The following is a 25,815-nucleotide window of genomic DNA, read 5'->3' on the forward strand; positions in this document are numbered from 1 at the left end:
GTTAGAGGGTTTATTAAAAATGTTTTACAACACTGTGGGAGTGAAAATGGGAAAAATAGCAGACCGTTTTCTGAATCACAATGTGAATTGAGGTACAACACCTCTGAATTCATTAAACACGTAGTGTAGGAGACACATCGGTGGTTATGAGCCTCGTTTTAGTTATATTATACCTGTGCAAATTACTGAAGCTCGTTTTGACTGAGAATTCATGTGCAGGTGTCAAAAAAAAAAAACCCCACAACCAAACAAACATTGACTGTAATTAGAAACATAAATGTACTGATTGACGAAAGAACTTAGAACCAAACATGCGCATAAACAATTTGAATCTCAGCAAACTTGGCATTTTGTAATCCTGTTAGCAATTCAGCTTTTAATCCAAGTAAGTACTTAAAATACAAGCATATCTTGACTCTGCAATTTCTGAGGCTGGATTCCAAGAGAATGACAATTTAGCCTCCTGGAAGACCTTTCAGGCTGAAAGGAATCATGATAGCTTTCCAAAGAACAATGTATAAAATTCACTAAGCTACATCCATTCTGTGATTCCTTCACTGATCATCAATTCATCTAATAAACATGTATTGGGTACCTACTATGTGCTAACCTCTGGGAATGCAGATATTGAAGGTAAGTCTTGCTCACAAAAAGGTACAGTCTTGTTAGGCCAATGTGCAGTCACCCACAGAGTTTAGTTTTGATTTTAGTATTTTCCCTTTCAAAAACTCCCTGAGCATTTTCCTTTGAGTTAAGAAAGTAAAGGCGACTGTCAAATTGTTGAAAGAAGGAAGAAAACTTAACCTAGTGACTCAACCAAGTACGGAACCCGGGCCACCAGTATCAGTGCCATGGGCAGCTTGTTAGAAATGTCAGTTTTAGGGCTCCACCTCAGAACTTCTCAGTCAGGAACTTGGTGGTTCAACAAGCCCTCTAGGTGATTCTGATGCAAAGCTCACATTTGAAAACCATTACCATGGATACTTAAAACGTTGATCTTTAACTGCAGAAGCATACATGTGTCAGATTAATAAGGCGTCTCCTAGCCCTGAGTGTAAGTGAGGGGTTGGAAATGGGTTAGATTTCTGGGAGTGAGGATGCATGTCCCTGAATAGGCTGAGAATGATGGGTGCCCTGAGATGTGGTGAAGAAAACGGTGAACCTTTTCTATATTGTGATCTGTGCTACGGCATACCTCTTGGGCCAGTGAAGAAAAGGTACCATACAGTCTGATTAACTCATCCTCTGTTCTCTGTCTGGTGTTGGCAAGAGAAACTTCTTTCCTTCTTCCCACATGCCAGCCTTTCCACATCAGGAGTTCTCCCCATGCTGCTCTTCTGTCTGCAATGCTTTCATTTGCCTTTCACCACCAAACTACTCTTGGCTACTCACTCTTCAAGTCCCAACTTAAATGTCACTTTCTCAGCAAATCTTTCCTTGATCCTTCACAATGTCAAATATGTTTCTAGCACCTGGTGCTTCTCCTTGGTAGTACTTATGATTAAGGAGAATTTAATATTTGTCTTCTCTAGTAGATCATAAGTTCCATGACATTAAGGACTTTGTCCAAATCTCACTCAATAAATATTTGTTGAACGAATGGGGATTTTTTTATTTATTTAAGAAACTGTTTCTTTTCTGTCAACCTTATTTCCAATTTGTTTGCCTTTGTGGAAGAGCAGCTTAAGACCACTTAGTGGTTGCTGCTAAGCATTCAGTGGTCTGAGCAGTGGGAGGTATAGACCAGTCTTCAGTTGGGGGGGCTGAGCACTCCAGTCTTCAGTAGGGAACTTCATGTCTTCAGACCAGCCTGCAACTTCAGGTTGAGTAGCAATGAACTCAGGAGCAGGAGCAGTCCATTCACCCTGAAATTCCTCCTTGGACACAGCCTTTTCAGCAGTGGCCTGCTCTTCCTTTTCAATCTCCTCAGGATCTCTGTAGAAGTAGAGATCAGGCATGACCTCCCAAGGGTGTTCATGGGCAATGGTGCCATGCATGTGCAGAACTTCCCAGGTCAGCATCCACCACATAAGACCCACTGAGTGAGCTCCCTTGTTGTCCAGGGATGGCAATGTCCACAAAGCACAGGGGAGAGTCAGTTACACAGACCAATGGTAGGCAGGTTAACATAAGGTGCCTCTATGAGAGGCTGGTAGTCAGCCCTGGCATCAGGAACCACCATAGGCCTTGGCTCTCAGAAGGCTGCCTGGATCTGGTTAGTGAAGGTTCCAGGAGCAAAGTGGCCAGCAACAGGAGTGGTTCTAGTAGCAACAGCAAACTTCAGCGCAGCTCAGTGGCCAGTATTCCTGGATGACATGACACTGACATTAGCCGGGTTTTCAATGGCAACAATGGCATGGAATGCCAGCAGAGACTTCTCCCAGGTTCCCTTCAGATTTATGGTAGACACCACCACTTTTCTTTATTGATGTGCTCTTCCATCTGCAAGTCAAGGTTGGTGCCACCTAAGTGGGTTCCTGTTGCAAGGAATTTGAGGACAATCTCCTCCTTCATTTGCAGGACATTAAGGACTCCTGCAAACTTGTGAAAGGTTCCCGTGAAGCAACAATGGGAACACAAAACAATGCCATATGGACACGTCCCTGGGTGGAAAGGCCGAATGGGGAGTTATTAAATCATAAGTTATATGGAGTTCAAATGAGTATTAAAGAACCATGTTTCCTAATACATCATCAGCGGTAATCCCCTTTTCTTATATTTTTTAGATATTTCTATTTTCTACTTCCTTGCCTGATGGATCTAGTAAAGGAAAGGGCATCTTAACCAACAATGGCAGAAAAATGAGAAAAGAAATGGCTAACATTTGTTTGAGCACTTAATATGAGGCAGCTAGTATTATAGGTTTGAGCTGCATTAACTCTTCAAGTATCTAAAAATTCTATGAGACATGGTATCATTTTTTACCCTGGAGGTGAAGAGAGGCTCTGAGATGTTAGATATTCTAGTCAAGGACCACAGAGTGGTAGAATTCAGATTTACACCTACGATTTATATCCAACTTCAAATTCTATGGTTTGACCACTAGAAGAAAGATAATCATCTCAAGAGAAGTAATAAACTGACAGTTAAATACTGTTCAAGGGGCAACACAATATATGCAAAAGGTCTTAATACTGAGAATATATTAACTGCTCAATGAATACTATTATTAGATACCATCACCATCATCATCACTTCCCTCATCCTTAGTCTTGAAAATCCTCATAAATATGCTTCTAGAGCCTAAAACCCACATCTGAACAGATTCTGGACATACTTTATTTGATAATAGTTAAGTTTGGAGAAATCCTCTCACAGACAAAAAAGACCCAAAAGGAAATTTATGAACTGAGCCTCTTCAAAAGTATAGACTCAAATGATATGAAAATCACCATTGAAGTCTACTGCTTTACATTTTTTGCTTCCCAGTAAATCGGTTTTGAGACTTGGAAATCACATACACTTGTGAAAGTTGTTTTCCAGGCTCTAAACTGGAATAAGGCACATTACAAGCCTTTTGGTACTATAATGTCCCAAAGTTCTAAAACACTTAGATCTATATCTGCTTCTTGTTCTTGGCATTTCTCAATTTTTGCTCACTTAAGTCCCCAGAAAAACCAATTTTTAAGACATTTGCCAGCTTTCACCAATACCGGCCTCACTATCAAAATAAAAAGGCAGGAACAAAGCTGCAGCAAGCAGAAGCCATGGTAGAAGTGGAGCACCACCGGATTAATTCTTTTTATGGAAGAACGGAGACATTAACTGCAAGAGAAAACAAACCTATCCTTCCTCTTGCTCAATATGGTCACTGAAATGGTGACGATGGCCTGGAGGGTCTCTGAGTGAGAGCATGGTAGGGAGAGACACTGTTTGGAAATGCTATTAATGTAAAGGTTCACAAGACCAACGCTCAAGAGCATAGAGTGACTGCTCTTCTGTGGGGCATCAACAAGAAAGACCAACATGAAAAACACTGAATGCTAATGCTAATGACCAATGTCTTCTACACCTTGCCCCAAATCAGTTTATATTTAAATTCAAATCTGAAATTGTTTATGAGTGCCTACTCTGTACCAGATCCTATACATGTGGCCTTCATATATAGTAGTATGTTTAGTCCATTAATAACAAAGTGTATTAACTATAAATTTACACTGTCATAACATTAACACTTAACATTAAAAATGGATATGGGAGTTCCATTTTTGATAATGATAGAATAGTCTGCTGCATTCTCACTTTCATGAGAAGAACCAGAATAGCTGGACAAACATGAGGAAAAAAACCTGCTCGAAGGCATTGGATAATGAAAGGAGCCAGAACTTGAGGGACCAAGATTGATCCTGACATGTAGATAAGCACACTGAATCAAGCTTAATATTCTGTGGTACTTTTCTCTGCAAGTTTCTTGCTAATTCATAAGTGGCATAGAATCAGATGCTAAAAAAAAAAAAGAAAAAATGAGAAGAGCTTAAAGGCTAAGGGACTTGGAGACTAAGAAGAGATTTTGACATTCTTATAAGATTGGCAAGATAGAAATTAGAGTCCATGGTCTACTTAGAAAGAAGGGTCTGGTAAACAACTCAGATTTATACTTAGGAAAACAAAAAATACATCCCAGGAGTACAGGTAAATGACAAATAGAGTACCCTTTACAACAACTAAAATCCAGCTTCCAGTCATCTAAATCTCAGATGAGAATAAATCAATATGGCCCTAAACTGCCTGGCAGAAACAAAATAAGTCCTCTCTGGAAAAATAACGTTGGCCTGACATTATTTCTACAATTTTCAAGCACTATATCGAGCATTCAGTCAGTGTACAACAGGAGATAGGACCAAAGGACTGAAAACAAAGTGGAAAATCAAACAATAGCTCGTTAAGATACTTCTATGATTAGGCATGGTCTCAAAATAACTGTAATTGATATAGTCAAGAAAAAGATGACAAGATGGAGAATTTCATCACAGAAGTATAATCTCAGGGTAAATTAAATGGACATGTTAAAACTGAAAACTACCATAACTAAAAATAAGAGCTCAATAGATGGGTTTAATAGAAGATTGGACACAGATGAAGGCAAGATCAGTACACTGGAAGACAAGGCATTCAAAAATAACCAAACTGGATCAAAGGTTTAAAAAAAAGAAGAAGCACAGAACAGAGAGCAAAAAACATGTACCTGTATAAAAAGATCTAATATTTTTGCATCATTAGAGTACCAAAAAAAGAGAGAATTGGACAGAAACAACAGTTGAAGAGATATTGGCTGAGAATTTTCCAAAATTGATGAAAGATAGATTTAAGAAGCTCTACAAACCCTTACCCAGTTTTAAACACAACAACATGTATGCACATGCACACACATGTAAAGCACATTTTAGTAAAACTGCTGAAAACCAAAGACAGGGGAAAACTTTAAAGCAAGTGAAGACAAAAAGGTACATTATCTTCAAAGGAGTAACTGACAACAGACTTTGGTGAAGACACTGAAAGCCAGAAACAATGGAATGCTATTTTTAAAATGTTGAAAGAAGAAAAAGATCTGATAACTAGATACCCAGAGAAAATACTCTCAAGAAGTAAAGATAAAATTAAAAAAAACATTTTTTAAAGGAAATAAAAACTGAGAAGATGTGCTACATTACAAGAAATGCTAGGGAAGTCATAAAGGTTAAAAGGAATAATATTCTAGATGGCAGCAAAGATATCCAGAAGGAAATAAAGATATCCAGAAGGAAAGAAATAGATAGAGTTAAATAGTTACCATATAAAACAATAATTACTGTGCACTTTATGGTTCAAAACATATGTATATTTAAAATACATGAAAATATAGCCTAAAAAATAGGAGGGATTAAATGTTGTTGAAGTATTCCAAGTTCTACACATTGTTTAGGAAATGAAAAAAGTACAATAAAGCCTTGGATTGTGAGTAACTTGTTCTGCAAGTGTTCTGCAAGATGAGCAAACATTTATAATACATTTTAACTTGATAAATGAGTGATGTCTTGCAATACAAGTAGTATGTGATGCTGAACGTCACATGATCACAACTGAACCAATGGTTCTTGTCACTCTCTCTTGCTGCGGGATTGTGGGTGATCATCTCCCACGCTTTGATGCTTCACCTCAGACTGCTGTGTTAGGTAGAAATCAGTGATTTTTCAGAACTTTGGAAGGTGCCCACAACTGGAACTGGTGTATTTTTTGTCACTTCAAAGCATCTATGGACAGTCCTTTGCTTTTCCATAGAAGAGTAAACTTAGGAATTCTTTGCTTCATTCTAGGTCAGGCTGACTGCAGATATAGACTCTTTGCTGCCTTATTGTCAGTTAAACTTAATATAGTATACGACAAGAGTTTATTAATACTGTACTGTAGTCAACATCTGAGTGAGCATATACAATGGTCCCCATGCATAAAAAGATTCCACGGAGCCAACAGATAGCAGTGATTCTGTTAGTGATAGTGAAAGTCGTCCTACACAGTAACCCTCTTCTTTCTTGTCTCCCTCACACCAGCCACGAAAGTTTTTAAAGGTAAGTGCAGGTTTGTTTATTTTTCTTCATATTTTGCATTCTCTTTATTATTTTGTGTTATATCACAGTATTGTATCATCTTTATATGAATATTTGGAATGAATCATCTGAGTTTCCATGATTTCCTATGGGGAAATTCATTTTGATATACAGGTGCTTTGGATTACAAGCATGTTTCTAGAACGAATTATGCTCACAAACTAAGGTTTTACTACACTACTTTATTTTGAAATACAATAAATGAAGAATGCATCTTTTGAGTATTAAAGGAACTAAAAGGAGGGTAGAAGAATGCATAACAAACTCACAGAGGTTACATAAAATTGACTCATATAAAATTCTTGGTTAAAACATTTTAAAAAAGGAAAAAAAGGAGAGAAAAATAAACATAGAATAGGTGGAAAAATAGAAAATAGAGAGTAAGTTAGAGATTTAAACCAAATTATATCTGTAGTATCATTAAGTGTAAAACAACTGAATACTACAATTAAAATATAAATTGACTGGATATCAAAACAAAATCTATTATATGCCTCTTTATAAAAGACATACTTTATTAAAAAAAATTTTTTTTTTCAACGTTTATTTATTTTTGGGACAGAGAGAGACAGAGCATGAACGGGGGAGGGGCAGAGAGAGAGGGAGACACAGAATCGGAAACAGGCTCCAGGCTCTGAGCCATCAGCCCAGAGCCTGACGCGGGGCTCGAACTCCCGGACCGCGAGATTGTGACCTGGCTGAAGTCAGACGCTTAACCGACTGTGCCACCCAGGCGCCCCATAAAAGACATACGGATCCAGAAATGTTGAAAATAAAAAGATGAAAAATATATACTAAACAAATATTAAGCAAAAGAAAGATGGTACAGCTATATCAATATCAGGCAGAGTAGACTTTGAAGCAGTAGTCATTACTAAGAATAATGTAATAAAGGGTTAATAATGTAGTAAAGGGTCAATCCTCCAGGAATACATGACAACCATACAGTTTTATGAAACTAATAACAAGCTTCAAAATATAGAAAGCAAAAGTTGACAAGACTAAAAGGAGAAATGAATACATCCACAACCATAGGAGCTTATTTTAATTTTAAAACAGAAAGTAAAAAATCTACAGAGCATATTCTCTGACAAAAATGTGATAAAATCAACAACAACAACAAAAAGGAAAATCTCCCATTATTTGGAAATGAAACAACACACTTCTAAATAATCCATGGATCAAAGAAGGTTCAAGGAAAATTAAAAAACAAACAAACATTGAACTGAATGAAATATAAGCACAGTATGTCAAAATACATAGGATACAGCTAAAGCAGAGCTGGAGAGAAGTTTATAGCATTAATGTTTCCATTAGAAACATTCCATAAATGTCTCCATTAGGAAAAAAAGAAAGTCCCAAATACAAAATCTAAACTCCTTATTTAAGAAACTAGAAAAAAGAGAGAAAAAAAACAACAAAGCAAGTATAAGGAAGGAAATAATAAAGAACAGTAATCAATAAAACTGGAAACAGAAAAATAATAGAGGAAATTAATAAAACAAAATAAATAGTTGGTTATTTGAAAAAGTCAATCAAATTGACAGCTCCAACAAGACTGACAAAGCAAAAAAGAGAGAGGACAAAAATTACAAATGTCAGGAATGAAACAGAGGGTGATATAACAGGCTCTGCGGTTCAAGAAGGGAACATTCTATCAACAGAACAATAAAGAAATGCTAGGAACAACTCCATATGTAAATTTGACAACTTAAATGGACCAACTCCTGGAAAGGGGAAGCTACCATGATTCACACAACATGACATAATTGGAGTAGTCTTGTAATTATTAAGGACATTGAATTATAATTAAAAACCTCCCAAAAAAGAAATCTCTAAGCCTAGATGGTTTCTCTGGAGAATTCTACCAAACGTTTAAAGAAATAACACCAGTTATACACAATGTCCTCCAGAAAAAAAGAGGTAACACTTCCCTTCCCATTCAATGAAGCCAATGAATCTTGGTATCAAACCCAATGAGAGTACAAAACAAAAGAAAACAAAACAATAGACCAATATCTTTCATGAACATAGATGTAAAAATTCTTATTAAAATATTAGCAAATGAAATTAAGTAATACACAAAAAGAATTACATATCATGACCAAATATGTTTTATTCCAGGATGCAAGGGTGGCTCAATGTTTGTAACACCATAAATGTAATCTAAAATGCTAACAGGCTAGAAAAGAAAAATCATATGATCATATAAGATGAAGCAGAAACATCATTTGACAAAACTCGACATCCATTTATGATAAAAAAAACCCTCATAAAACTAGAAACCAAGGATAATTTCCTCAATTTGATAAATATATATACATAAAGACCTAAGTGTAGCATGATATTCAATGGGGGAGAGATCGTATGCATTTCTCCTAAGATCAAGAAGAAGTCAAGAATATTTGTTCTCACATTGCTGTTCAACATAGTACTGGAAATTCTAGCCAGTGCAATATGGCAAGAAAAGGAAATTAAAGGCCCAAAAGATATAAAAAGAAGAAATAAAGCTTATGTTCACACAAAAACCTGCAGATGATTATTTATAGAGTTCTATTTGCAGTAGCACCAAACTGGAAACAACTATAATTCTCTCAATAGGTAAATGATTGAACGAATTGTGGTGCATCCATACCATGGAATATTACTCAGCAATAAATAGGAATGAACTACTGATACCTACGAGAGCTTGGATGGATCTCAAGGTCAACAGGTTATGTGAAAAAAGCCAATCTCAGAGGTTACATTGTTCCCTATTTATTTCATTCCATTTAGGTAGCATTCTAGAAATGACAGAATTATAGAGCTGGAAAACAGATTAGCAGTTGCCGAGGGTTGGGGATGGTTGAAAGAAAGGTGTGTAACTATAAAGGGATAGCATGGGGAATATCTCTGTGGTGATTAAATAGTTCTGTATCTTGTCAAATTCCTGGTTTTCATATTATACTATAATTAATTATATTGATGTAACTATAGTTAGACTTCACTAAGAAAACTTAGTGAAGAGTACAGGGATTTCTCTGCACTATATTTGCAACTTCCTGTGGCTTTATAAAAAGTTCAGAATAAAGAGTTAACAATAACTATGACTATATAAAATGTGACTATATGTAATAACTATAAGCATATGGTTATGAAAAAAGCAAATAAAAATACATGAAGTCATATTGACCCACCAAATTAAAAAACAAAAACAAAAACTACTAAATGGAGAAGAAAGAGCTGTTTAGAATTTTCCACCCAACTTCAGTTCATTCCTAGGTGATTCCTAGTAATCTTAATGACAGAATGATGTAAATGCCTAGATACTAGCATATATAATATTAACTTAAGCTTGAATGATTCTTATTAACTGACAGATGCTTTTTTTGTATATATCTGTATATAGTATGTATATATATAGTTAAATCCCTGTAACAATCTTATGTAGGCACTATACTTATGCTCACTTTATAGATGAGATAACTAAGCTAGTGAGAAGCTACAAAATCAGTAGAGAAAGTGGCATAAGAATATCCAACCAGGCTTTGCTCTGGCTCAGGCCCAGACCACCTACTGACCTTGATGCACAGAAAGTCCACTATATTTGCATTGAAGAGAATATTTCTCCTAGCCTTGTGCTCAGAGATGTTAGCAATTTGGAAAGTGAGAGGCCGAGTAATGACCAAGTTTGAGGGAATCCAGAGTGCCTGCTCGGGATTAATTAAAAGTCTGTGTAAAGTTACATCTCTTGAATTATATTTCTGGATGGGTTCATATCAATCCTCAGTCAGGTCTCCAGAGGGGATGGTATTCTACCACATATAAATATTAAAACATCTCTAAGATGTTGGATATTTATGAGTACTAACATTAAAACTATCTTTTACTGCCCTTTCTCATCCCACTGATTATTTATTGTTTGAAAAGATAAATACAGGAAAGCAATTGACCTAACAATGGCCTATACCTGATTACACATTGCATTAAATACAGAAATTATAAAGAGGGCACTTTGGAATCTGTGTTTAACATCAGCAAAGACTGTAATGAAAAGGTATGTGGCTTAGCCTAATAGATTAATGCAAACCACAGGTCACAAGAGGCCTGGAGTAAGTGTGGTAGATTAACACAAATCTAGCACTACTACAGAGAGGTAAGTCAAGGCCCAAGGATTCCGATACGTCTTTGTACCTCCGTAGCCTTGAGTAGAGTGCTTTGTACATGATAGGCATCTAATATTCTTTTAATGGAATGAATGAATGAATGAATGAATGAGGGACAGAAGGATGTCTGGCAGGTGAGGAACAACAGGCAAACTTTTTGCATGGGCTTAGTGGCTTTGACCATTTTTTACTGTAATCTACAGTAACAAATGAATTTTGCATCACGTCCCAGTACTCAGCTGCATACATGCCCTCCATATATATACACATGTGTACATTTTACATACACATAGAATCTAATTAAAATTACTAAATAATTCTTACACTTATTATAAGCTATGCAGTGATCTTTTCTATCCTATTTTCTTAAAAAAATGTTGATTGATTTCAGGGTGTACTCATAAGTTACAACCTGCAGTTTGAAGAACCCAGCATAGGTGGAAGCTGACACATGGGTTTTGGATTTATATCTGGGTCGAAACACTGGCTATGCCAACTTATTACTTGTGGCACCATAGGCAAGTTTCTTAATTTTTCTGAGCTTCCAGTGTCCCATAGGTTATCTACATTTGTTACTTCTGAAAGCTGACAATTTAGTTACAGACAAGTCTAGCATAATCCCAAGAATAGGGCTCTCAGAAGACGGAAAAGAAAAAAATTAATGAGAACACCAAGTTTTCTGTTCTCTTCCTAAAGCACAAATCTGAACATGACATCCCTATTTCAAGGGTTCCCTGTTGCTCTTGAACTAGAGACTAAATGTTTTATCTTAGACGATAATGACATTTAAGAGTATGGCTTATGTTGACCTTCATTTCTTGCCTCCAGCTGGCCTAATTGACGTACCACAGTCTATATATTCTGATACATGTAGTTCCATAAATGCACCATATTTTCTCTTTGGCTCTTTGCACATGCTCTTCTACCTGCTCAATAAATTTCTGCTTAGATTCCTTCAGAGAGCCTTCTTTGACCACCCAGATCTGCATTCAGTGCCCCTCTCAAGTGCTCCTATAGCATCTTTGGCCAACCCTTATTATAGCATACCACCATTAATATTACAAAATATCAGCTGTATTCCTCAAGAGGACAGAAGACTATATTCTGTTCTATTCTTTTGTGTTATTTATATGTGTAAAGAAATTCTGCACACTCCCTCCCACCTACTCTTGGTAAACTGGGTAAGTTAGATAAATATATCTTAGGGATCAGGTCATTTGTTTGAAAAACAGTTAAGTCAGTGCTTAAATGACAGCTTTAAGAAATAAGAGTAACCCTTTGGCAAGCATTCCTCAAACGTGTCCACTTACTACCCGTGGTTGAAGATGGCAAGGGGGTGGAGGTCTTGCAGATGGATGGTCACTAAGTACTAACCCCCCTGGTCTAGCTCATGTATAATAAAGGAGAAGGTTATCTACATTTGTCACCCCTGGAAGCTGACAACTTAGGCAGACACAAGTCTAGCATAATCCCAAGAGTAGGGCTCTCAGAAGATGGAAAAGAAAAAAATTAATGAGAACATCAAGTTTTAAAGAGAGGGGATGGAGGAAAGTAGAGTTAATGGTATGTCAGTTACTATTAGCACTTATCTGGTCATAGAGATTTTTTCATTAAGAGATTTCTCATTATTGTTTAAAAGTCACTTAAAAATTGATGGTAATATGTTCTAAGGAAAAAAACTGATTGCTTTGTTCAACTGATGAATTTTAACTCTCTATGGAAACGGCATTTGTCACTGGCATTCCCAAAGTAAAATGAGATCACTTTGGCTCTGTTTGTAGAAACTAAAAACACATCTCCAAGTCATCTCCTGTATTTATTGTTCAAGTCCCTACACACAGCCTCACAAAACTGTGAGTCAGAAATGAGACCAAAAAGCCGTTAAACTAAAATAAAAGGAAAAGGAAAAATCACTAGAAAGGGGTTGGGGACAAACACCAACAGAGGCACGAGCTGTGTATGACTGAGTCATGCCTCCATGAAGTGCCAAATCTCTGGAATCAAGAAACTAGATATCAATTATTCTGCATTGTTCAAATAGCACAAGATATTTTCACACCCAGCTGTTCACACCTGGCTAGGAAGCTTTCCTACTAACACTCTTTCTATCCTTCATCACCCTGATCTTAGAATTTCCCAAAACATACTTTTCAGTGGTTATGAAAACCAAGAATGTATGTCCCCCACCTGCTTTACTCAAGTGATATTAGAAGTTACTCAGACTGATATATTTTGGTCTCAGCTATAAAAGAGGGTCTACATAATAAGGATAGCCTCCCACAGGAAGTTAATAATATATTTGAACAGAGTGCAGTGTAGCATTAATCTATAACTTTTGCATTATTAATGGAAGTGAAAAACAAAGCAGAAAAGTCATCTAGGGGTAATCTGTTTGTGGTAGATGCAACGGGATGGCTCCCTACAAGCTACTTGCAACTCCTTTCTCTCTTGTCTTTGTTTACTGAGGATGAAATACTATGTCTCAATATCCTCTTGAACCTGGAAGAGACTTTTCAATATAGTTTTTCCTATTGAGAAGGTGTTGGGGTCTTCTGGGAAATTTTTTCAAAGGGATGGACTTGACTGGCATATTCCATTGGCTATTTGTGCCTTTCTTCTTTGAAAGTGGACATGAAGCCTACAGTTGCAACAGGGTTCTTAGAATCATGATGTAACATGAAAAAACAATCTAACTACTGGGGAAAACAGAGGAAAAAAATGGAAAGAAGTCACTAATGAGGCCTGAACCACCTAAATTTTTTAAAGGGTGAAAGAAATATATCAGTTGAATTTTTGGTTGTTTACAGCCAAATGGGATAGGACTTCTGGAGCTCACAGGAACTGGGCTCGTCATATTCAATAGTCAACTATTGAGTTCAAGTGGGAACTAAACAGATTCAAGTAGCAGGAAGATAACGTCAGTTAGTTCTGATGGCAAGCTTAGGGACATCTAATGAGGTAGGTATGATTTTTAACAAGCAGTTGACAAAGTAGGTAAGTGTGTAATAGCTGTGCTCTTCACATGACAGATGTGAATCTGTGAATCTGTGGCAAATGACTGATCTAAAAGAATCTGAGCCATTTTCTAGTTTTCATGCCTTTTAAACCCTTGTTTTCTTTTCTGTCTCTACTTTTTAATTCTTATGATTGAAATACAGCAGCAAGAATTTTGGATGGGATTAGGAATTAACTATCAACCATGTGACCATGAAACAGATAGAATCTAACAGGTTCCTAAACCCAGGACTTTAGGGGTCAACAGCTAGATATAATCAATCACCTTCCTAAATAGTTGTATTTAGTTCAATAACTTTCTTTATAGCCCAATAATATATAATATCATCCAATAATATGTAGTCTAATGACCTTATTAAATAATTACAGTCAATATTTATTAAACCAGGCACTGGGATAATTTCATTTATTCCACAAACAATCCCATAGGAAATAGGGTATACTCATTCCTTCATTTTACAGTGAGGAAACTGAGGCTTTGAAAAATTAATACATTTGAACCACGTTCCTAGAAAGACCGATACACCATCTCAGGCCTTTCCCAAATTTTATTTTCCCATATTATAATTTTTATAATATTTTTATAATATATATTTATAATATATATATAAGTATTATAAAATTATAAATTATAATTTATTTATAATTTTTATAATATGTCCTTTATGTACCTCTATTCTAATGGAACACATTATACTTTAATTATTTGTTTATGAGATCGCTTCAGCTGTTAGACCAAGTTCCTTGAGGGTAAGGAGAGTTTCGAAACTTCTTTGTGTAGATCTATGGGCTACAACTCAGTGAAAGTGTCCTACAAGCATTGGTGAATACCTGTTGGGAATCAAGGCTGCTTAACTGGGATATTGAGGAGCTGTGTGCCATTGACCACCTTAATTTCACAGCTGCAGTATATCAGTCAATAAGTATTTAATATGCAGATATTAAGTGCCTAGTATTATACTGAACCACAGAGAGGTCTCATTTTGCATAATTAAATCTAAATGCACATATTGTGTGTGAATATCTGGAAGAGAAAAAAAGCTGTAGGATTCACCAAGAACAAGGAATTCCCTTCCTTGTCAGGGTTACTTGATTGGTAAATCAAGGGTTTCTCACAAACACAGTGTACCTCAATATCACTAAAATATTTTGACAAAGTCTTCCACAATGTTCACAGATGAACTGGAGAATGCACACTAAATAATAGTAGACTGGGTTAATAGTTAACTGAACATCCCAAAGAGTGTTGATTAATGGAGGTCTTGAGTGATGAGTTGCAGGGATTATACTTGACATTGATCAACGATCTCATCAATGACATGGATGAGTCCACAATGATTAAGTATGAGGATGGTATAAACCTAGGAAGGATAGCTAATATATTAGAGGACAAAAATCAACACCTTAAAATATCTTTATTGGTGATACCAATGGGCTAAATCTAACAAGCAAATATTTAACTAGGATAAGAAGAATATCTTTTGTTTAAAGAAGTAACTGTACAAATATAGGATTTTGCACAAAATATTTGGGAATATTTGGCTTGATAGCAACTCAAAATAGACAGTGATAGGGCTTTTAGTTAAAAAGTGCAGTATAAGCCAATAATGACAGCTTATATAAAAATTAGGGCTGCATTAATAAGTACAATGAATTAAGATCAAAAGATGCCAGAGTCCCATTGATTTTCTATGCCTTTTTTCCCCCACTGTATCTTCAATACGGTGTCCAGTTCTCCATGCCATGCTCATCAGAAGGCAATCATAAATTCAACAGATTTGAAAGCACTCAATATGGCTACCAAGAAGGCTACAGGTATGGGTTATAATTTAAATGACTAGTGCAGCTAGAGGAATTTATACTAAATAAATGATCACATTTCTCAAGGCTATGTGCTTGTTTTCTTCATCCTCATAAGTTCAGGTCTAAACACAGAGTCTGGCACATATTTAGAGCTCAGTAAATGTTTGTTAATGAAGGTGGTCATAACAGTCACTTCAAATATCTGAAGGAAGAACTACTAATGAGGCTTAGATTCTGTGTCCAGGAAGGTCAACTCAGGATTTATAGTAAATGTTTCATGGAGACAGCATTTGGGTAGAGACAAAGTGAGCACTTCTACATCAATTAGAGTAATCTGAAAGAAAAAAAGGATGTCTCATGAATTTCTGTCCCTGTAAGGAAGACAATACAGGTGAAATGACATCCGGTGAGGGATTTTGTGGAGAAGATGCCTCTGATGGATGGGATGTGAGACTTGACCCCCTAAAGTCCCATTCAACTCTAAGATTCTGTCAAATGATTCATTCATTCATTCATTCATTCATTCATTCATTCATTCTAAAACTATTTACTGAGTACAGACTGATCTAGGGACTGAGGAGATGATGGTGAACCAAGGCATGCAAGGTCCGTATCCTTATGGAGCCTGGAGTTGAGACCAGTGGTCTCCAAAGTGGGCTGTGTGTATATCTGAGGTGAGAATGAAAACAGAGCCATTATTCATGGCCAAAAAAATCTCATTCTTTCATTAATTCCTATATTTTATAATATAATCTATAATGCATAGAATATCATTAGTAGGGTAAGTACAAATATATCACTTAGAAACAAGTGCCCACATTTTGAGGAGTAACACCCAAAAGTATTTTTACTGTTAGGGTATGTGATCAAAGATATTTGGCAACCTCTAGTAAAGAATGTCAAGGAATCATGTGAATGAATGCAAAACTGCAGCCGTGTCAGTCCCTTACATGCCTGGGACTATTCTAAGCTCACTCAAATACAAAGCCTTAATGTTCATATATTGTGGGAGCCCTCCAATCACTGGTGTCTCAGTGAGAAACCAACACATTCTACCCCAAGTAGCTGTCAGGCATGTGGAGACAGGACTTAACCCCTGCGGTATTCAAATCCCGAAAGAAGCAGTGCCATGAAAACCCAGTCTGATGATTCTGTCATAGTGGTAGGGACTGTGTTTAGCCACCATCATTTAGAGAAGAATCCTTTCTAAGCCAAGTTGTTCTTAGAAAGCCTGAAGATTCAGGGCCAAGCCTTGAGAAGCAGGGAGGTAAAAGCGGAAGCTAGTTGTCCCTATTGGAAAGCCACTGTGGGCCACACATATGACATGTTTCTGTGACGTAGAGAGACACGGACAGATAGAAGTTTTATATAGAGATACCAAAAAATGCAAAATGTAAGATTGCATTTAATCATCATAACATGTAAGGCTGTTATGATAATCCACCTTTTGCAAATAAGGAGGGGAGGGTAAATTGCCATTTAATAGTAGGTTCAAGCACAGGATGTGTATCACATTAAGGGAGGCTTTCCCTGCTCTACCCCTGCCCCACATCTCAGGACAGAGTCCAAAATCCCCAGCAAGGTGTATCATCGGCCTTTTGCCCAGCTCTCGGACCTGCCCATTTTTATCTCTTGCCATTTACTCTCTCACTCAGGTTTCTATTTTATTGAGCTTCTTGTAGTTCCTCTAACATACCATGGTTTTTCTCACCCCTACACCGTTCTCTATGCCTCCCACCCACCAGCTCCAGCTGCAGCAGTTGCCCTGTGTTTCCCATAAGTAGTACGTTTTCATGCTGTGCTCTCATTGCATGTGTACATCCTTGTAGCCTCCACTGGACTGTAAGCTCTAGAAAGGTACCCATCTTCCTCCTTGTTCCCTGATGAACTCTCAGGTTTGTTGAATTACATGCATGAAGATGAGACACAGCATCTCAGAAAAGTTAACTCACTGGAAATCATGCAATACTACCTGGAAGAGGATTGAACTCAGGTCAGTGTCATTCCAAAGCCCGAGATTTAACCTGCCATTAGCATGCCGGGAGACTAATGGGTGCCAATCCACCTATCTGGTTTCCTTAAGTAGGAAATGAGAGTACGGGTCTATATAGTGGTGTGGGGTAGGGAAAAGAAGGCTGTATAACACAAAGACATCTAGAATAAAGTCCTAACTCCGTGCTATGTGTGTGACATGAGCAAGTCATTCAACTTTTCCAGGCCTCAGTTTCTACAATGATAATTTTAGAAAGTTATTCTGGATGGCCACTGAATTCTCTGGTTAACTCTGAAATGTGCTTGACCCTTGAACAACACTTGCTTGAGCTGTGTGGGTCCACTTATACACAGATTTTTAAAAAAGAGTACAGTACTATAAATGTATTTTCTCAACATTTTTCCCTCTAGCTTACTTGGTTGTAAGAATGTAGTATGTAATACATATAAAATATAAAATGTGTTAATTGGATATGTTATTGGTAAGATTTTTGGTCAACAGTAGGCTATTAGTAGTTAAGTTTTGGGGGAGTCAAAGTTGTACACAGATTTTCAACTGTGTGGGGCTCAGTGCCCCTAACCCCTGAATTGTTCAAGGGTCTATTGTACTATTATGTAAGGAACTTCAAAGCTGCAACCTTTTCCATCTTTTTTTAAAAAATGTTTACTTATTTATTTTGAGAGAGAGAGAGAGAGAGAGAGAGAGAGAGAGAGCGAGCAAGCGCATATGTGTGTAAGCAGGGGAGGGGTAGAGAGAGAGAGGGAGAAAGAACCCCAAGCAGGCACTGCACCGTCAGTGTGGAGTCTGACGTAGGCTCAGTCTCCTGAACCGTGAGATCATGACCTGAGCCAAGATCAAGAGTTGGACGCTTAACCAACCGAGCCACCCAAGCATGCCCCCACTTTTCCATCTTATAACATCAATGCTCTCTTTATCACCAACCTTGCTACGTTCCTACCACCTTATCAATTCTCATCACATTGCAATTTCTCTCTGCTCCTATCTAGCTGCTGAAATTGTTCTAAATTAATTGAAGACCTCTTAGTGGCTATTTCCTAAATCCTCTCTTTATTTCTCTTTTTACTGATCTCTCTGAAGTATTTGGAAGCCTCACTTCTCTGGTCTCTGCTAAACATCTTTCTCTTAGTTTGAAACCAAAGTTTTGGACTGTTTCTTATTTTCTCCTGTATCCAATGCCACTTTCTTATTCCATGCCCTTCCCATCTTCCAATGCTGTAATCATATTTTAATTTGTCTCAGAGTCTAACCATCTTCCATTTTGTCTGCCATCAAACTGGCAGAGCTATTTTCTCCAAGTACAAAACTATCAGCTCATTCCCCAATTATGACACTTGATGGCTCCTACTGTCCATGGGATTAGCCAATATATAAATACCTATTGCACACATCTTCCATTCATCCTCTGGAACCCTGCGTTGACACTATGATTTAAGTATAACTTCAGAGCCCTTCTTATCACAGATTTCCAGACAGCTACTACCAATCAAGAGATGTGAACATAAGATAGAACCTATTCATTTATAACATGGCTCTAACCTGCTCTCCAGACTCACTTCCTATTCATATTACTTTCTTTCCCATCCACACTCCATGTTCAGGATGCTTCTGAACTTCCCTACTATACCATGCTGTTTCAGGCCACTTTAACCTTGTATGTCCTAATTCTTTTATAGAAGAAAACAATTTTTCTATTGGATGGAGTCAATATTTACTAATCTTTCTAGAGTCAGTCCAAATATCACTTCCTTTTGAAGACCCTTCCTGACCAGCAGAGTTAGAAAAGCTTCCTCCTCTATTTACATTATGTTGCAACGATCTATTTCCATACGTGTTGATCTCCTTCTAACTAGAATACGACTTCCTCTGGACTGGCGCCATTTCTTAGTCATCTTTGTATCTTCCCTAGAACTTACTACAGTAGCCGGAACACAGTAGATGCCAAATGAGTGTCTGTTGAATGAAAGACCAAAGAGATGACAAAACAAATGACATGCCTCTAACTGTACATAAGGGTAGGTTTGCAACTCATGGTTCCTGCTAATAGACACTCTCCTCGTAGACTCGCCTGGCTCCAGGCATATCAGGAAAGTTGAGAATTTCACTGATAAAGGACAATAATATTAATAACAATGATGATGATACCAGCTAGTGTTATCGAGCGCTTATTGTGTGCCAAGACAAAAACTGCTTGTTTTAACACTTAAAGAACAGGGAGCAGAACAATCTTTAGATACAACGAAAGAGAAGAGCAGAATAAAGATAATTCTGGTATAAAGAGTCATACTTTGATCTATTATCCAAAAATATGACAAGTGACTGAAACTCCACTGAAGACAGAGCTTCAGATCATTTATTAATACAATGGGGTCAGAGCCAAAGGAAAGACTATCACCTATACATATCTCTGGGTTGGGGAGTAAATAATATTTTTTCATATTATTCTACACTGGCTACAGTTAACATTACCCTAAGAAATGTATTTACCGGTCAAATCTCAATGGTGGAAATTGGCTTAGGATAGAGTCTCTTTGTATTCCAAAGAATAACCATAAGATCTGGGAAAAAAAATAAGCGTGCGGGGACAACAATTTGGAAAGTTAGTGCTGATTGTTGTATGCTCCTTTTTAGAGGCTTACAATGCATATTAGCATATTGGGGATATGAAGACTGCCATAAGAAAACCTGCTCATTGTGGCTTAACCCAGAATTCTTCATACGCATTTGGCCAGTGAACTTTTTTTTAATGGAATGCCTCGCGTTTATTTCCATGGAATTAGGACAGGGGAATATTGGCTTTGGATGTTCCTAGAAACAGGCCCTCTGTGCTGGGATTCTAGCAGTGGACGTATGCAAAGGGGATTGCTATGAAGACCAGTTTGATTTAGGGAAAGTGAGATTGGCTTTGGTCTGGGCCAGAGGAGGCTCATGAGTGGTATTATCATTTACATGATAAAAATTCAGCCGTATATGAAAGCTTAGGAGAAAAGGCCAACTCTTAATCAGTCGTTTGAATTAACAGTTTAGTTATCAGGTCTGTCTCACACAGTCATAGGAATTTATATTTTCATTTTATCCCAAAGAAAAAACTTGACCATCTTTCTTTAATACTATCAACCTGGAAGCTTGACAGTAAGGATTAAAAATTGCTCCTTCCTTCCCACTTGGTTATTGGAAAGGCTCTGAAAGGTAATCAGTCTTGTGAAGCTACACTTTACAGTCTGCATAAAAATGCCATGATTTCCCTTCCTCTCCCCAACCTAATTGAAAGTGCATAATATCACCCAGCTGGGGAAATGTAAACGGTAAACAGATGCAATATATCATGCTATCACACAAAAGCTGGTTACTAATAGGGACTGGGTGGTTGTCAGGACCAAAAGAAATCTGGAAAACAAGTCTTTTTTTCATCTAGAATGAGAGTTCTTTGTGTCCGCCACCCTTCCCCCTCACCTCCTCCCTCCAGAATTCAAGCTACAGCCCCATTAGACCAAGGTCAGTCAACTCGTTCCTTGCGCGTGTAATTCCAGGGGTCACCTAACAACGTATATTGACTAAAACTCTCTTATATCAGCGTTTCAAGAGATGAGACATTTTATTTTTGGCAGGAGGTGGGCTTGAAATCATCTTCTTTCCTACCTACTTCAATTGTACTGACAGATGGTCTTATTATCCCTTTCCTTAGCTGCAAAGCCTAAAGATCCTTGGCCTTGTCACCTCTTATCTTTCTCTACTTCATCAAACTCCTATTGCTAAGATTATCTCCTTTTCTACCTCTGATCATCCATGAAAATCTATACGGGATCACATTTTCCTTGAGTGTAAAATCCCAACCTTACTTTTCAAGGTTCTCTGCACCTGTGCGGCTGTCTGTAATTCTAGCTCCATTATACCTACACAGAAGTCACCATTCTCTTCTCTGACTCCTCACCTCCCAGGGTCAGGCCATCTTCCTGAATAAGTCTTTCACAGTAGGACTTTTAGGAGACAGGTAAATGTCCCTCCAAGTTTTCATCATTAGTCCTCTGTCACAATATTCATTCAAAAACTGCTCTCTGTTGCACCATGAACTCAATGACAGCTATCCATTCATGCCGCCTTATAACTGGCTATTTGGTTTTATTTTTGATGGCTGATACCTTACGGGCAGGTCAAAGCATAGCTCTTATCAAGAGTCCTATGCCATTTCAGTTTTAATAGATTAAAAGACATATTTTTATCTGCTTCAGCAGTAGAGATGATTTGAAACGTACTGAATTAAAACTGTATTTGTCTTCTAGTAAGTTATATTACCTGTCAACTGGCATCGGTGGATGGTATGGTTTGTTGACTTTGGCATAGAGACCCTCTAAGTGGTCTCTCTCTGGAGACAGTGGACGGCCATCCCGTGGGTAACCCAGTGGTCCAGCCCGAGGTGGAGATGGTGACCTGTAGACATTTGCTGATGCACATGGTTCCCGGAAGTGGTTCACTCTGGCGTAATTGGGGTCCATTTCATCATCGTCCATATCATGCAGTGATCCAATTCCACCAGTAGCATAATCAATAAGACCTCTTGCCTGCTTTTCCCTTAGCTCCTGGTGTTTTGCTCCAATCCTGAAAAAAAAGTAGAACACATAGCAGAGACATATGTGAATTTCATGCTGTAATATGATAGACTCTCCTGAATCTATGTTGATTCCTCCTAATCAGTCACTTAGCTGCTACTCTCCTGTTAACCCAAATTCACACCATGTAGAAATGCCAACAGAATATCCATGGGGTTAATTTTTTATCTCTGACTTTTATTTGTTGCGGGTCTTTACTTCTACAGCAATGCTATAGGTATTTTGACATCTTGCCCACTGATGACTGGGCTGATAGCAGAGTCAGAGGCTGATTTTCATGAAAATTCCCTTCCTACAAATGGGATGTGCCTGGGGGAACAGTACATCTGTGGTGTGATATTATGGAAGTCTTCCTTGGGAGAGGGATGCATGTTAAAGAGCCCATCAGAATTGTATACTTGGGTTGTGATTTCACCATTTGGTACCCTAGAATTCTAGTGTATTCCTTTAAGGAAAAGAGCTTAGCAAAATTGATTTAAATATGAAAAAGAAATACAGAGGCTTTCTGGTCACTAAAAGCAGTGGGATCAGAGGTAATTTATGAGAGATTCTAAGTTTTTTGGTTACACAAATGGGGATCATTGTGCCTCATTATATAGGGGCTAGGGACAGAGTAAAATAGTGAAGAAATTAATAGGCTCCTGACAGAGATGAATTGGCACATATAAGTGAATTAAACATTACTGGCAGAATTCCACAGCGTTCAAGCCTTAAGTGATATTACAAAATGCTACTACTAATCAGTGTGCTGTATAGACTGCTGGCAATGGAAGCAAAAAATAAACCTAGGTGGATTCCAAATCCATCTGAATTTTAAGAATGTGACATTTAATCTGGAAAGTGTTAGATCAGCTCTCCTGAATTCTCAGTTGCGTGTTAAAACGCAAAGGTCACTGTGGCATCTTATTGGACAATGGTGATCTGACGGTGTCAGGAGGTGTACCGTGCTAACGAGGAACGAACAGAACCTTACATCACTGGGCAAACCCAGTGCACTGCATGCATACAGGACGGGAGAAGCCAGGCGATGCTGGCTCAGGCAGCAAAAGCCAGAACTCAAGAAATGATGGGGACAAGCCTGGGCTCTGAGAATATGAGAGGGCCGCGGGCTAGAAGTGAAAGATCTGTACATGCCTGGGTACATTTATAGAAAGCTTGGATGAATTAAAAACAAAACAAAACTGAGCTCTTTCGGTATCTTCTCCTCTTCAAGCAAAAACACCTATGTTTGCACGTGGCAGCTAGCTTTGTTTATTATCTTTATCTTTCAAGACATTTTCTCTTTTGGCAGAATGGCTTCCCTCCCTCCCCCTATCCAGTGGAGAGAAGGCAAGGAAAAACAACAACATGAAGAAGAAGAAGGTATAGGACAAAAATCCAGCATCCATCTCAAGCCACAACAGATGAAAATAAATGTCAGGATACATTGCTGCATATCTCTTTTGACTAGGTCAAATCATGTGCCCTACACATAAGTAATTAGGAGAATTTATATTTTTGTAAAGAGGAGCTTGAATCTCCAAGGGATTCTGAATGAAGATGAAAGGGAGATTACACGGTAGGGTACCTGTTAAGAAGGCCTGCCGGTCCCCTTTCAATGCAGGTTAGTCCTAGGTTCATGGATGTTTGTTTTGAATAATTTTTTATAAAGAAGATAACTCGCTCTATTCTGCAACAAAAATGTCCTCTCAGGGACAGTGCAGACGGGATTATCAGAGAACATTCGCTGCACTATGATGATAGGGATGAATTTCCATGGCAAAGAGAGCGCAGGACATCAATAAAGTCAGGGGGTGGGGTTCTGTGTGGTTACCATGCCTCCTAAGTGCGATGCTTTCATGAGATTTCATGAGGAATCATTCAGTAGAAAGATGAACATCTCATGGAGGCTGCATAAAGCTCCACTTGTGCATTAATGAAAGAAGAAAACAGCAAGCGTGATTTTTAAAAGTCACAGAAATAGGACACCGGTATCTGTGCCCCTTATCTCATCGCTTCCCTTTCTTGGAGGTTTTCTCATTAATTAGACTCTGGGTATGGAAAGATTCTCAGATGAAAAGTACTCTGTGTATGCAAAGCAGTATTTTATCTTGTATTTTTTCTTTCTAAAACAAAACTAAATTTCTCCTTGATCCTCTCTGCAACACTGTTTCAGTAACTAATTTCATATTAATCACTCAGTAGGTGAAATAGCAATTTCTCTGAACCGCCATTATTATGCCATATGTCAGGGTCTCTCCATGTGGGGGAGGACAAGGCAATCTGAAAAGGGGTGTATGGAGGCAGAAGAGACTCTGTCCAGAGAGAAATGTCAAGGAAATGGATTTTTGTTTTGTTTTGTTTTGTTTTGTTTGTTTTTGGTAGTTCTGACCTCTCTCTGCCCTAATTCGGTGTGAGAATTCTAATTGTTTATTATCATTTCCACTTAGAGGTCTCCATATCACTGGGACCTCAACCTGTTAAAATATCTATTTTTCAAAATAGCTCTTGATCGTATGTCCTTTTTATTGGATGGTATCATCGGCTTTCCCATTCTCCCCAGCACAGTGCCTTTGAATTACTTAAATTTCTTCTCTCTCTTTCCTTGCAAAAGCATTGTTGTTTCTTGTTTCCATTATAACTCTTGGATACCCTCTTTTGTTTCCATTTCTTTCACCAAACTCTAGTATTCAGGCTTAATATATAAAGCCTGAAGTACACAGTGCCTACCTGTGTACTGTCCAATATGGTGGCCACTACCACATGATGCTATAAACATTTAAATTAGAATTAACTACAATGAACTGAAATTTAAAATTCACTTTCTCAGTTTCATAAACCACATTCCAAGTGCTCTATAGCCACATGTGGCTCATGACTACTATACCAGACACTGTAGATAGATATAGACTAATTCCATCATTGCAGAATGTTTTCTTGGACTGTGCTAGCCTAGATTATTCTAACATTTTTTTTTGGTGTATTATCTTATAATGCTTTAATCTCTGCCTTATAAGACTGTTGGATAAGCTTCCCTAAAGACCATTTACATCATATCTCTGTCAGATCAAGGATTTCTAACAATAGATTATAGTAAATGATGGAGTAAGAGTATGGTTACTTTATTTCCCTCCCTCAAACTCTAAATGAACAAGCAAATTGAGAAATTGGGAAGGAAATTTCATCTACAGTAGAATTAGAGAATGACCATAATCTTACACCATGCAATGAAATTTGGACTCACCCCAAAAGAGGGAGTACATCAAGAGCTGATACATGCCTCTGTCTCTAGCAGGGTACACATTTCACTGAAAGTAAGATCCAGAGTCCAGACGACTACAGACAACAAACTTTCATTCAGAAAAAATATAGTTTGAAGGCCAGTGTAAGATCCTGGAATTGAGGGGTAAATCTTTGTGAGGTGCCGAATTAAGCTTGGAGGAGAGGTGGAGCTAGAAGATTGATATTTCCTCTGGGACATATATTTTGTCCTACACTGAAGAACCTTCACGGAGTAAAAGGAGAGAAGAGAAAAGAAGCTCCAACCTATTTTGTAGCTGAAAGGCAGAATTAGCAGAGCAGAGATAAACAAACACAAACTCATCAAAATAAAACCAATAATCTAAGAGGCTTCACTAAGGAAGCTGATCTCTTTCAAATTGATCTGCTCT

The 25,815-nt window shown here is 37.7% G+C and overlaps 1 protein-coding gene and 1 pseudogene across 4 annotated transcripts in view; both read right to left on the reverse strand.

The window, feature by feature from the left end:
• The window catches only part of PARD3B (par-3 family cell polarity regulator beta), a 1,023,096-nt gene that overhangs the window by 140,009 nt on the left and 857,272 nt on the right, over window positions 1-25,815 (reverse strand). For all 4 annotated transcript variants that reach the window (XM_047872373.1, XM_047872372.1, XM_047872376.1 and 1 more), the window contains one exon: window positions 21,852-22,154. In XM_047872373.1, the coding sequence (XP_047728329.1) occupies window positions 21,852-22,154 (303 nt within the window). The remainder of the gene's footprint in view (window positions 1-21,851; window positions 22,155-25,815) is intronic.
• Window positions 1,684-21,446, reverse strand: LOC125172697 (40S ribosomal protein SA-like; annotated as a pseudogene).

This window comes from Prionailurus viverrinus, chromosome C1 (assembly GCF_022837055.1).
Source record: "Prionailurus viverrinus isolate Anna chromosome C1, UM_Priviv_1.0, whole genome shotgun sequence".
NCBI classification, from domain to species: domain Eukaryota; kingdom Metazoa; phylum Chordata; class Mammalia; order Carnivora; family Felidae; genus Prionailurus; species Prionailurus viverrinus.